The following is a 12,119-nucleotide window of genomic DNA, read 5'->3' as shown; positions in this document are numbered from 1 at the left end:
ATATCGAGGAAAATGTTGGTTATGCATCTTATCTCTGGTGCTGAATCACAAACACACCTCCACACCTTCCTCAAATGTTTTACGAGATACAAATCTTATTTGCTGAACAGCTTTCAACACAATGTGATTTAAATATGATGTTTTCTACTGACAGGTGTGCTGATGCTTGATTTCTAAAACATTTCTGCTTGGTTTAAGAGCTTTTGCATATAGGAAGCAGTGTTGTTGTCTACTGAGATCAATAGAAAACAGTATAAAAGTCATTTTTAAAGTCAACATGAAACCAGAAATAACCCAGTTTGCTTCCTTTATACATGTATTGTGCATGATTCATTGATGTATGCCCCCCCCGCCCCCAAAAAAAATTCCTGATAAAGGAAAACTACCTTTTGTTACTCTAAGTAAAGTGGGTTGCAAATTGCGTTTCATGTTGATATAACACTTCATATAATGTCTGTCTTTTCTTTTTTCCCTTCCTCCTAGCTTTTCTTATATAAAGATTTAATTGTTTACAGATGTAATATTGAGCCTTGATTTGCCAAAGCTGTTTGTTATAAAGCTCTGACAGGAGCTGTGAATTATGAAGCAATGTTGTTTATGGGCCACTATAAACCTTTGCTATATTTACTCGGCAAGTGTTAACCATAAAGCAGACGTGTGGCTCTCAGAAGGATCACAGAAGTGCAACACGCAGGGAAGCCAGATCAGCGATTTTCTCCGCCAGGGCAACCTCCTGTATTTGATTTAAGCTAATTATCACCACACATGCATATAATGCAGGATAAAAGCAGCTTATGCCTGTTGATCTGTTGGAGTATGAAGTCTGTACCATGAGTGGGCTGTGGTTCAAGCACTGCTGCTGTTCAAAGTAACACACACACAGGGTTTATCCACTTTTATTACCATCAGCTGAGACATAAGACGACAGGCTTCTGTAGAAACAACACTATATAAGGGGCTTTGTAAAGGATTTCAATGTTTATGTAAAAGAAATGCATTGAACTCAGTAGCATTGACTTTGTTTTAAAAGCAGCGCTGACGTTACAGTGATAAAAACTCAAGCCAGTGGAATCAAGGTGACAAAGATGCTGGGTTACCTTGATAGTAAAATGTTACAAAAAATATTTAAATGTATGTTGTTGTTGTTGTTGTTCTTTAAACATTTATAGATGAATTTGTTTTATTACAGTGATGAAAAAAATGCAAAATTGAAATGACGTTTTATTTCCATTGAATGAAAATGAACCATTTCAGCCTTTCTCTCTTCCTTATGAGTCCTCATTCTGCAAATACAGAGTCTCACAACATTAGCCTACTAACTGTAATTGTTTATTATATAGTTAAACTGCTAACTTTATACTTTTCAGAATTAGAGCTTGCCTTGAAAGACTTACTGTTCAGTATAAAGGACACTGCCATGTAATAAATGTCTCCCGTCTGTTTAACTGTAAGTGAAGGTTGCCTTCATTTGTTTAGCGATCTGGTTTGACTCTTTAGTGAGCGTATTCCCACACTCTGGATCGGCTCTGTGAAGCCCGTTCCAGCTGCGGCTGCAGTGGTTTTCTTTCATGTGACATTGAATGGCTGTTTTACTGTGTAATTGTTTTATTAAAAGGCTGTAATTTATTTGAGTTTCATCTGCTTTTTATTTGACAATGTAAGCACACTGCAGTAAAGCTCTCTCATGTTTTTGGTTGCAGATGCCTTTGATTTTGTTGATATGTTTTTAATTTGCACCCTCTTTCTTTCTTTTTCTCTCCCTCTCTCTTTATAGTTCGACAAGTACGCCCCAAAGCTGGACAATCCTTTCTTGAGACATTCAAATGTAAGTGTCCACATGTTTTGACTGCATAACCTTGCTTTGACTGAAGATGCATATACTGCAGAGACATATTTGTGAACTTTTTGCATGTTTTCTTAAGCATGCTTGGTTTAATGTTGTTTTTAAAGCAGGATAAAAAGTTGTTATAGCTTAAAGAGATGATAGACACCAAAGAGTTTTCCAAACTTTGCAATAATGTTGTTTTTTCTGTGCAGTTCTTTCCCTCCTATCCACCAACAATGCCAGGCATGCCTCCATTGCTTCCACATTCAGGGCCCTTCAGTTCACTGCAAGGAGCCTTCCAGCCTCAAAAGGTTAGAACTCAAAACTATACATTCACAACATGTGGGAAGGTAGAAAGAATTGTTTTGACTTCAGCAGAATGAGAAAGAGACCCATGTGGCTTGTTTGGGCATTTCAGATTTCCTGCTTGCAGACTCTGATATTGCCAAGACCAGTAAGTCAAAAATATTTGAAAAATATGGCCCATAAAACAAAAACAAAAAAAGGTTTCTACATATTAATTTTTGGCCAGTTCATCTGTTCTGCAAAACAAAGGACTGGTCTCAAGTCTTACTCAGTTAAAAGTATCGAAGTTAAATTTAATCTCCAGAATCTTACAGGACAGGACTAGTGCTGCACCAATTTTTTTCTTTATTTTTTTTCAACCAAAAAAAAAGTTAATAAAATTTGAGTAATTGGGGTATTGAACGTGGTATACTGTTCAGGCTGTCGTTTTCACAGGTGATTAACCTGTTCTTTGACAACAAGCCACATATTTCAAGCAAACAATTTGTACATATTGGTAAACCGCTATATTTCTTCTGTTCTGAAAGCGCCTCCTGCTGGCAGCGAATGAATTCAGATTTTTTTTTTAAGAAGCCCGTCTGCTGTTTTTGTTCAGACTGATGCGAAAATCAACCTATGTTTTTACACCGCAAACACGGTTGTAAACGTTAACTGGTTGATTTACAAGAATCTCATGCATTATAAAAATCGGATATAAAAAAAGACAGTAAACCACATTTGCTGTTTAAATAATATGATTTATAATAATGTTTAAATTAATAATAATTAATACTTCTGACTCATCAATATTATTATTTATTTATTTTTTAGTTTTAAAGGCTGAAATGTTACTTTTTCTTTTTTTTAATTTATAAAACTTTTTTTGTGTGAAAACCTGTATCTGAACTGTAAATCATGAATTTTACGGTAATTTTACAGTTAAGTGTGTTACCATTGACATTGTCCTACCCCAATCATAGTCATATGGTGGTAATTTTACTCTGCGCAGGTCGTAAAAAAAAGTTGATTTGAGTTTAAAAACCCTGCCAAGTCACAGCCCTAATGTCTAGCAAATGATCTCCAGGCATGTTAAGCCTTGGATGCTCATCTGACAGAGACCGAGTGAAATCTGGGATGGGTCATGTCTCAATCACACCCCCCTCTCTTTATCTCAATACGTTCGTGTCACATTTTATGATAATAAAAGGGGCAAAAAAGTCCAAAAACAAATAAGAATGGGATCAAATCATTCTCCATTTCCTGTATACTGCAGAAATGCAGCTGATTGAGAGCCCAGCATCACCTTACCATTAGTATTCAGGGTGCTCTCTAATCCCGCTCATTTATACTGCAGACAGACAGAAAAATCTACCACTGCCACATTCTCCACTAATGGATTATGCAAAGAGGCTCAGGCTCAGTATCCTGCTGGAGGCTTTTGTGTTAACTTTAGACTGTGGTCTTGAGGAGGGTGGCTACCATGTGTGTTTTTGCAGTGTGTTTTTTATGGCTTTCACTCACTTGGTGTGTAATGGTTTTTACCTGGCACTTCTCAAATGACTCTCACTCTCGTGTTAGCTACCAGTCAAAGGTAGAGCCAGTCTGAAGTTTCCAGCAAGTATGACGTTTATGAGTATAAATGACTATGGCATCCATGAAACTTGTTGGGACTGAAGTTTTTAAGCTTTAGGCTACACCCATGATGAATCACATGATTTTTTTTCCAGATCTGATGCATTTCCTTTTGAAACAGGATGTTGGATGGAGCATATCAATGGGATTATTATGTTCTTGTTAAGTAACCAATAGGCTTTAATAGGCAATAGGCGATAGGTCACAGTAATACACCCTGAATTGCTAATTGCTAGTCGGTTTTATAAATGCATGCTTCTGCTAAATGTTTTACCCTATACTGTAGACATCATCAAAGTTAAGACATAGAAGCTACACCATTTCAATTTTGATTTAATAGGATCTTCAGTTAAAAATGCAGGACTTCAGTCATCACACCAAGGAGCCAAAAAATGCAGTGCAATATCTCTGAACAGTGCATGGTTTCAAATATTAAATAAACAGACTTCAGTGTTGTGCCGCGTTCCATTAGCTTTATCTAAAATGGTCTTCATTTTCTCTCCAGGCTCCAAACACTATTGATGTTGCAGCACGACCAGGAACGGTCTCGCACACTCTCCTTCAGAAGGACCCAAGGGTAAGCTGCCAAGTCTTAAGATATTGGCCATTAAAATCATATCAGGATTGTGATGTTTTTAGCATTTCATGTACTGTACCTGGACTTTGTTACAAAACTATCTGTCTGTTTCCTTTTCTCCTTTTCTTCCTCGGCTCCTTACAGATAACAGATCCTTTTAGGACCTCAGTAAGAGTAAGCATCATATTTTCATTCGCTTTCAAATCCCTACATTTTCCTCCTTATATGCCACTACCTTTGTGCTAATGCTTTGAAATGACCTCTGTGCTCATGTCAGAAGCCAGGCAAATGGTGTGCAGTGCATGTTCAAATCGCCTGGCAGATCTACCATCATCAGCAGAAGATGAAAGTAAGTTCTCAGAAACCAAAGAGCTTGTCTCTTTTCTTTAGTACAGTGTAGCCTTTAGTGTGAGGAAAATGCAAGAATACACAAGTATGCTTTGTAATGATTCATGCATTAAAGACCATCTCAGTAATTTTCCCTCATTAAGGACAGTTTACTCAAATAGTATATAATATTTATAAAATATCCCGTTAAAGTTGTCCAAATGAAGTGTATTAGCAATGCAAATTACTAATCAAAAATAAGATTTTGATATATTTACGGTAGGACATTTACTAAATATCTTAATGGAAAATGATTTTTACTTTAATATCCTAATGATTTTTGACATTTAAAAAAAATCAATCATTTTGACCCATACAATGTATTTTTGGCTATTGCTACAAATATACCCCATTATATTATATTATATTATATTATATTATATTATATTATATTATATTATATTATATTATATTATATTATATTATATTATATTATATTATATTATATTATATTATATTATATTATATTATATTATATTATATTATATTATATTAATTTAAATGACTTTATCTCACAAAAGCAGATGCACTTGGACCCACATAAACTGGATATGAATGGAAAACTTGATCTGTTCAGCCGTCCTCCAGCTCCAGGTGTGTTCCCTGGGTTCCCATACCCTCATGATCTGGCCAGACCCCTCTTTTCATCAACAGGTATGTGAAGAAAACTCAAAGTAAACATGAAAGCAAACTTGACCCTATTTAATTACAATGCATATCCCTGGTTATTGTGTGCACAGTTCAGTTATTCCAATGTTCAGAGTAACATCCAATCCTGCTCCACATGGTTTTTCTCATTGAATGTCCCGTAAGATGGATAACAAACAACATTCTATATTGATTTAAAATTCTTAAGCTGAAAAGTTAACAGTTGTATTTGAAAAGCTGCACAACCATTCCTGGAAATAATTCTTGACTGCCTTAAGCAATTCTACTTAAATATAATTGATTTTCATTTCACTTATAAACTAGATTTATAATCCAATCAAGATACTGCTCTCACAGATTATTTATGTCTTATCTTGTAAATTATACGGCAGTCTCTTTATTGGCATGGCTTCAGCATAGTAAAATGGATTTGTATGTCTTTCCCTCTATCATGCTCCATGCTCACTAATTTGCATGATGTTATTTTGAATGTTGTCTTGGCTCAACGCTGGGGCCACAGGCATGAATATAAATGATTTTACCTGATATAATTGACTGGTAGCTCTTTGTTGAAGGGCAACATGAGCGTGTCTGCCCTTTAGATTGTAATTATGCAGCGTGGTGTCATGAATGAGCTTGTAATTTGTTTCTTCATTAATGATACACAGTTACAAATGACACATAGTTCAGGCTGAACAGACAGTTGACCCTTTCAAATACAACCTAAACACTCAATCTAAGACATCACTGTCCTTATTATTGTCCTTTTAACAGCTTATTACTGAGAGTCCTGCCCCAAACTCCCGCCATTGGTTGAGCCAGGCTGATTTATAGTTGTCTCTCCATATTAAGATGGAATAAGAGAAATTATTTAATCTGAGAAAACTAATCATTACCCAAGACATCTCTTGTCTCTGTGTATATAAAGACTACATCTGGTGCTGATTTGGTGAATATTTGAATGGTTTGGCTAACTCTGTCTGCAATCAGTTTGACTGATGATTTTTCCCGTTTGTATTTATTAGGATCGGGACATCCAACTGCTTCACCCTATGGACCGTCTCCTCACCACGCTGGCTTCCTGCCTCCTAGCCATTTGGCAGGTAAGTGTAAGTAAATCGCCATTTTAAATAGTTCCTCTCTTTCCTTTTGTACTTCAAATTATTATCACACATATTTTGTTTGATGGGAATATAAGGCAAATATAATCTGTTCCGAATGATGTAGTGCTGCACCTCTGTAGTGATCATTCAGCTATAAAAGCATGTCATTCCATTAATTAAAATAATAATAAAAATACTGTACTTCTATCCCTCAAAAGGTGACATCATGCACATGCGTGTTCAGTCTATAGGCATGTGTACATTCTCATAGTGTTTCTTTACACAGTGACATCGGCAACTACTAGCCTGTCATGCATAATAATACAGCGTTTTTAGTCAGAAACCTTTCAAAAGCGCAAACCTTTCCATTTTTAGTACATTGTTGATGTGTAAACGTACCATAAGGCTCCCCTTTGGAGAGACACTTCTATGCATATTGTTATCAGATTATTCAGTCAACTCGGAAATGTCTAACACAAAGGGTCAGATATTATAAATTTAACCTCAGCTAAACTTTCAAAATGTATTCCACTATAAAATGATTAATAAATGATTTGGAAACAAATAGTCTTACATATTATATTGGCAGGTTATTCTATAGTAGTCATTTTGCCATGTTTAAATTTGTAAAAATGTCAACAAAAGATAAACTTGCTTGCAAAATTACTTAAGAAAACTAAGGCTTGATATTTTATATTGAATGTAACTATTTTTGTTGAACTGGCAGGTGTATAAAAAGTCTTAACAGTGAACACTTACACTTATATTCAAGATGTGTGTATTGTTTAGATTAATAAATTGGAAAATAAGGCGAAGTTAGGAATATGCTTTGCAGTGTAAAGTGACAATGGTGTTATCATTTTATCCAAAAGAATCCTAGACTGTTTTAAGAGAACTTTCTGACCAAAACTATAATGCACAGCAATAGTAATATCTTACTATGTATCCTTTTACTGGCTTTAGATAGAGTTCTTCCAGTTTCTATAAGGTATGTTATTTGAGTTTGGAGCTGAATGCTGATTTCACACAATGAGCTTTTAAATCAGTCCAATTTGAGTTCATTAACAGCTGGAGCCCAAAAGAATTGGAGAGAAAATGGGTAAAATGCAGAATTGGGTGCAGTGTTGCCTAATGGTAAAAGCTCAAAAATGGTAATCAAAAGGTTTCTCAGTCAAGAAACGTAGCACTGTTGTGCCCTTGAGCAAAGCACTTCATTGAAGGTTACTCCAAGGGGGATTGTTTATGTAAATTAGCATATTGTAAGTTGCATAGGATAAAAGCATGTGCTAAATGACTGCTTGCTTACTTAAGTACACTGTGGATAAGTCATAAATCCATTTTCGGAATTAGTAGTTTAAATTCATGTTTCACATAGAAAACACTGAATTGTGTTTTTTACTTATGTGGGCTGGAGGTTGTCGGTTTGTATTTAATTTAATTATAATCTATTAATGATTTGGGCTCCTTCACCCATTGCAAGGTACGTATGAACAAATAGCTTAATGCTTTCAGGGTTAAGTAAATGGAATAATCACAGAAACCTCTAGAGGAGATAGCAGACACATCAGCTGTTTTGCTTGTTGTCATTTAATAATTTTTCACATCAGACATTTCAAAACGTCCCTGCCTGTCGCACCCCAATCAGGTATTGCTCTTCATGCCAGCTCCTCTTGCTGCCTAATTCGCAGTCCATGAACACTCTCCAACAGTCTTACTGGGAGAAATAAACAACCCTTAGGGAGTCAGAATAGCAGCAGTAACAGTGGCGCAAAAAACAAAGCTTGGTTGTAAGAGAAAAGCCAGTTGGAATGGTCGGGCATCTCCGGCCCCGCGTCGCTAATCCCTGTTTGGCATTTTGCAGATCCATTCAGTCGCTCCAGTACCTTTGGCGGCCTCAGCAACCTTTCAAGCAGTGCCTTCGGTGGATTAGGCAACCCAGCCCTCGGTAAGCCCTGGCCCCCGGCCTCTAGCTCGACTCAGTGCAGCACAGCTTAGCTCTAAACCACAGAGAGTGCAGAGGGAATAAAAAGGAGTTGGGAATGAAAGAAAGGCACTTAGTTTTGCAGCAAATGCCAAAGGAGAGTTTAGGGACGCGGGGGAGGCAGGCATTACCACGGACAGTCTTTTGCCAAATTCACACCCCAAATAAAAGTCGCAAACCAACTCGTTTAGCATTGCTTTTGCATTCATTAGTCGATTGCAAAGTAGGGTGGAAGGTTTGCCATATCTCATTTCCTCTCCCTTCTTCCTTCACTGGCTGAACGGGACTTATTTTAGTGAAATTGATTGTATTGAAATAGAATCTCTATGGAATGCTTTGCTTTTCATAGCTCTTGACCCCACTGGGTCATTTATTTGTTCACTGCCCTCAAAAGCAGCCCTTGGTACCCCATTTGTAGAAGAATCTACTATACACCATTAACCTTTCAGCTTATGTATGCAGAACCATGACAGAACTGGACAGCAGTCTGTTCAACTGATGATGCTTTCTGGTTATTTCAGGGGCCAACAGTATATTTGGACCCAAAGAGGGTCCAGGGCTGCCTGGTCTCAGTAGTCCTCATCATGACACCTGGAATCGGCTGCACCGAACACCACCCTCTTTCCCGACCCCTCCACAGTGGCCCAAATCCGCAGATGCAGAAAGAAGCAGCTCTGCAAACAGCCATGACAGAGAGAGAGAGCGGGAGCGGGAGAAAGAAAAGGAACGGGAAAGAGAAAAAAGGGACTCCTCTATTGGGAAGGAAGAGAAGGATAAAGACAGGTTGGTGTTGTTGATTTCATGGACCAAGGCATCTTATTTTTTCCTTATATTTTGTCAAATGTTTGTATCCTAATTCAACTAATGATGGGTTCTATCCTCTTACAGAGATTCTTTAGATCGTAATCGCCATTCGAACCGCTCTTCTCCAGCATCCGCTCCCGTTAGCTACCAGATCAGCAGCCTGATCCGCTCCAACAGCCAGAACTCGACCGACTCTGGCAGACACCGCAGCAGTAGTGCCGACCGCAACCGTGAGCCTGAGAAAGAGTTGCTGGACCGCCAGCGAGAGGCAGGCATTTTGGGAGACACAAAGGTGAAGGAAAGTCGTTCTCCAGGAAAGGAAATCACAGATAGACATTCCTCAGATGACTCTCTTAAATCCGTTCACCGATCACCCTCTCCATACTCGAAAAATGTCCTTAACGATGCAGGAACCAAGATGGGTATCCCACAACCACTACCGATGAAAGAAAATGAAAGGGATAGGAAGGAGACCAGCTCAGGTGATCTGCTACAGAAGGTGAAGAACGACATGAAGATCAAGGAGGAACGCAAGGAAGAGCCAGACGTGGTGGTGATTGGATCCGAAGCTGCCACCAAACCTCAAATCCCTCCTCCGCCTCACCAAACCACACCAATTGCTCACCACCCTGCGCTATCCCATCAGCCTCCTCCGCCATCTCCTCGCTGTAGTGACCATCCAACACCGTCCTCACTTCACGGAGTCCCCATGCCACATTCGTTGCCGCTCACTCTGAGTGCCATGCATCAAATGGGAAGTCTGAATGCACTTGAACGCACCCGCATGGCACCTTTTATGGGAGTCAGCCCTCTCGCAGCAGGTCGAGACCGCCTTCCCCATCCGGCGTTTTGCTGGGATCCCCTACGAGAGGCTTACCGAAACCTTGACCTTCAACGGCGCATGGACTTCCAATTGCGTTCTGAGCCCGGACACCGCTTTCCTGGTGTCTATGATCCAGAACGACCCTATCGGGAACGGGAGCCACATGACTACTCTCACCATGAACACCTCCTGGAAGTTCGGCGGGAACAGGAGAGACTGAGGCAACAGGCTGAGGAAAGGGAACGGTTGCATTTAAGGGAGGAACTGGATCGTGCAAGGCTCCACCAGCTTCACCAATCGCCCATCGAAGGACACTTACCCCACATGCCACCATTTATGTCACACCTTGGTGGGATGCCGTACCCAAGGCTTAGCCCTTCAACAGGACATAACGGACTTTTTAACAGGACACCCCCAACTGCAGCACTAAGTGCCCCTCCTCCTCTGGTACCCTCTGGTGCTGCCAGAGCAGCGTCGCCAAGACGGACAACGCCAATCACCACCCAGGACCCTCGGGATTACTCACCGTCACGCAACCCCAAAGAAGTGGAGGCACGGTAACATACAGAAAGGAGAATGCCTCATTTGAGTTGGACACTGGCAACATGCACTTATTTTCACACAAAGTAGAGTAAATGATAAATAGATACATGCAATTTGTACAAATGTTTGTACCTTGGAACAAGCACATCAACCGGCTTTTTTAATTGAATGGAGTTGGGGAAAAGAGTTGGTAGCTCCAACTTGTGGTAGCGTAAGACGTAAACGTGAACTCTCAACCAGAAATTTGATATTAATATATGAACCCGATGCCTTTTCAGTTTTTCATGTGAAAAGACATTCTGAAATTTGTTTGTACATTTCCTATCCCTCATGTATAGACTTTTTTTTATGTATTTGCATTAAGTTTTATCCGTTCCCTGCCCTGTATTTATCCTAGTGAGCTGCTGGATATGGATGTCTACACATTTGGGAAGATCTCATCTGATTTGCTCTATGGTACCTGGAAATATTCAGCAGTGGCCATGTACAAAGTTTCATTTTGTAGGGGTTTTTGTTTGTTTGCTTGATTTTCTTTTTGAGATATGCAGACAAATATGTATTACGATGTTCTTGTTTGGTTTATGTAAAGATTAAAGATATTGTAAATATCTTGTTGATATTACTTGGAACGAAATGACATCGTACATTTGTTAGGCTTTTTAAATGTTTCTAAAAAACAATGAAATGAAACAGAACCACTTCCAGGTTGAAAACCGTGGCGACGGAATTGTCCAATCAGAGAAGAGGACTCGAATGGGGATGCTGTCATGGCGGTGCAATCTATGCAAAGATGATTCAGAGCGTTCTGATTGGATGTTTATCAAATGAGTTTTAAAGTGGGAACCTGGATAACTGTTATTAATTGGTCTAATGAAGAGCCAATGAAACAAACAGCTATAAACTTCCGGGTCATAAAGGAACTGATTTAGCAGTGAACACTTCTCCAGCCACAAAACCTGGACATCTGAGAAACATATTGGAATGATTGGGGTGGCAATAGACTCTTTCTGTCGACCTTGTGGTGTTGTGCAGTTGTTTTTCTTAGACTCTTGTATACAAAACAAGTAGAGCTTTAGGCGTGAAAAAAAAAAGAAAATGAACATTCATGGTTTAAAAATGTATGGAATAAAGGTTGGACCTTATATCTGCATAAGTGTCTGCTATTTATTTATAGGCATTGAGACTGGCTCACTGAATGTTGACGTATTGATGAAGTGTGATGGATAGTTTCATAGACAAGCACAAATGAAGTGACTGGGGCTTAAGAACTAGCCTATTAAAGCCCTAAGTATTTTTTTCTATTTATTTTCATGACTTTTACCCTCTACTAATAAATTATCCTTTTATATATTGTAATTCAGTTACGAGAATAAGAATACAAGAATAATAATAAACTAATTTAATAATAATTATTTTTATTATACATGTTTATAATTATGTGTGTGTGTGTGTGTGTGTGTGTGTGTGTGTGTGTGTGTGTGTGTGTGTGTGTGTGTATATATATATATATA

General features: G+C 38.6%; 1 protein-coding gene across 11 annotated transcripts in view; it reads left to right on the top strand.

Moving 5' to 3' along the window:
* LOC132141605 (autism susceptibility gene 2 protein homolog) overlaps positions 1-11,761 on the top strand; it is a 261,214-nt gene extending 249,453 nt beyond the window's left edge. For 6 of the 11 annotated variants that reach the window (XM_059551281.1, XM_059551282.1, XM_059551288.1 and 3 more), the window contains 10 exons: positions 1,775-1,825; positions 2,038-2,136; positions 4,248-4,319; positions 4,464-4,493; positions 4,597-4,668; positions 5,228-5,360; positions 6,380-6,463; positions 8,319-8,402; positions 8,960-9,221; positions 9,327-11,761. In XM_059551281.1, the coding sequence (XP_059407264.1) occupies positions 1,775-1,825; positions 2,038-2,136; positions 4,248-4,319; positions 4,464-4,493; positions 4,597-4,668; positions 5,228-5,360; positions 6,380-6,463; positions 8,319-8,402; positions 8,960-9,221; positions 9,327-10,626 (2,187 nt within the window). In that variant the 3' untranslated portion in view covers positions 10,627-11,761. The remainder of the gene's footprint in view (positions 1-1,774; positions 1,826-2,037; positions 2,137-4,247; positions 4,320-4,463; positions 4,494-4,596; positions 4,669-5,227; positions 5,361-6,379; positions 6,464-8,318; positions 8,403-8,959; positions 9,222-9,326) is intronic. The other 5 variants (XM_059551283.1, XM_059551279.1, XM_059551278.1 and 2 more) reach the window with 4 other exon arrangements.
* The last annotated feature ends 358 nt before the right edge of the window (positions 11,762-12,119 follow it).

Source organism: Carassius carassius, chromosome 5 (assembly GCF_963082965.1).
Source record: "Carassius carassius chromosome 5, fCarCar2.1, whole genome shotgun sequence".
In the NCBI taxonomy this organism is placed as follows: domain Eukaryota; kingdom Metazoa; phylum Chordata; class Actinopteri; order Cypriniformes; family Cyprinidae; genus Carassius; species Carassius carassius.
The sequence above is the reverse complement of the archived record's forward strand: the minus strand, read 5'-3'. Positions and strand labels throughout refer to the sequence as shown.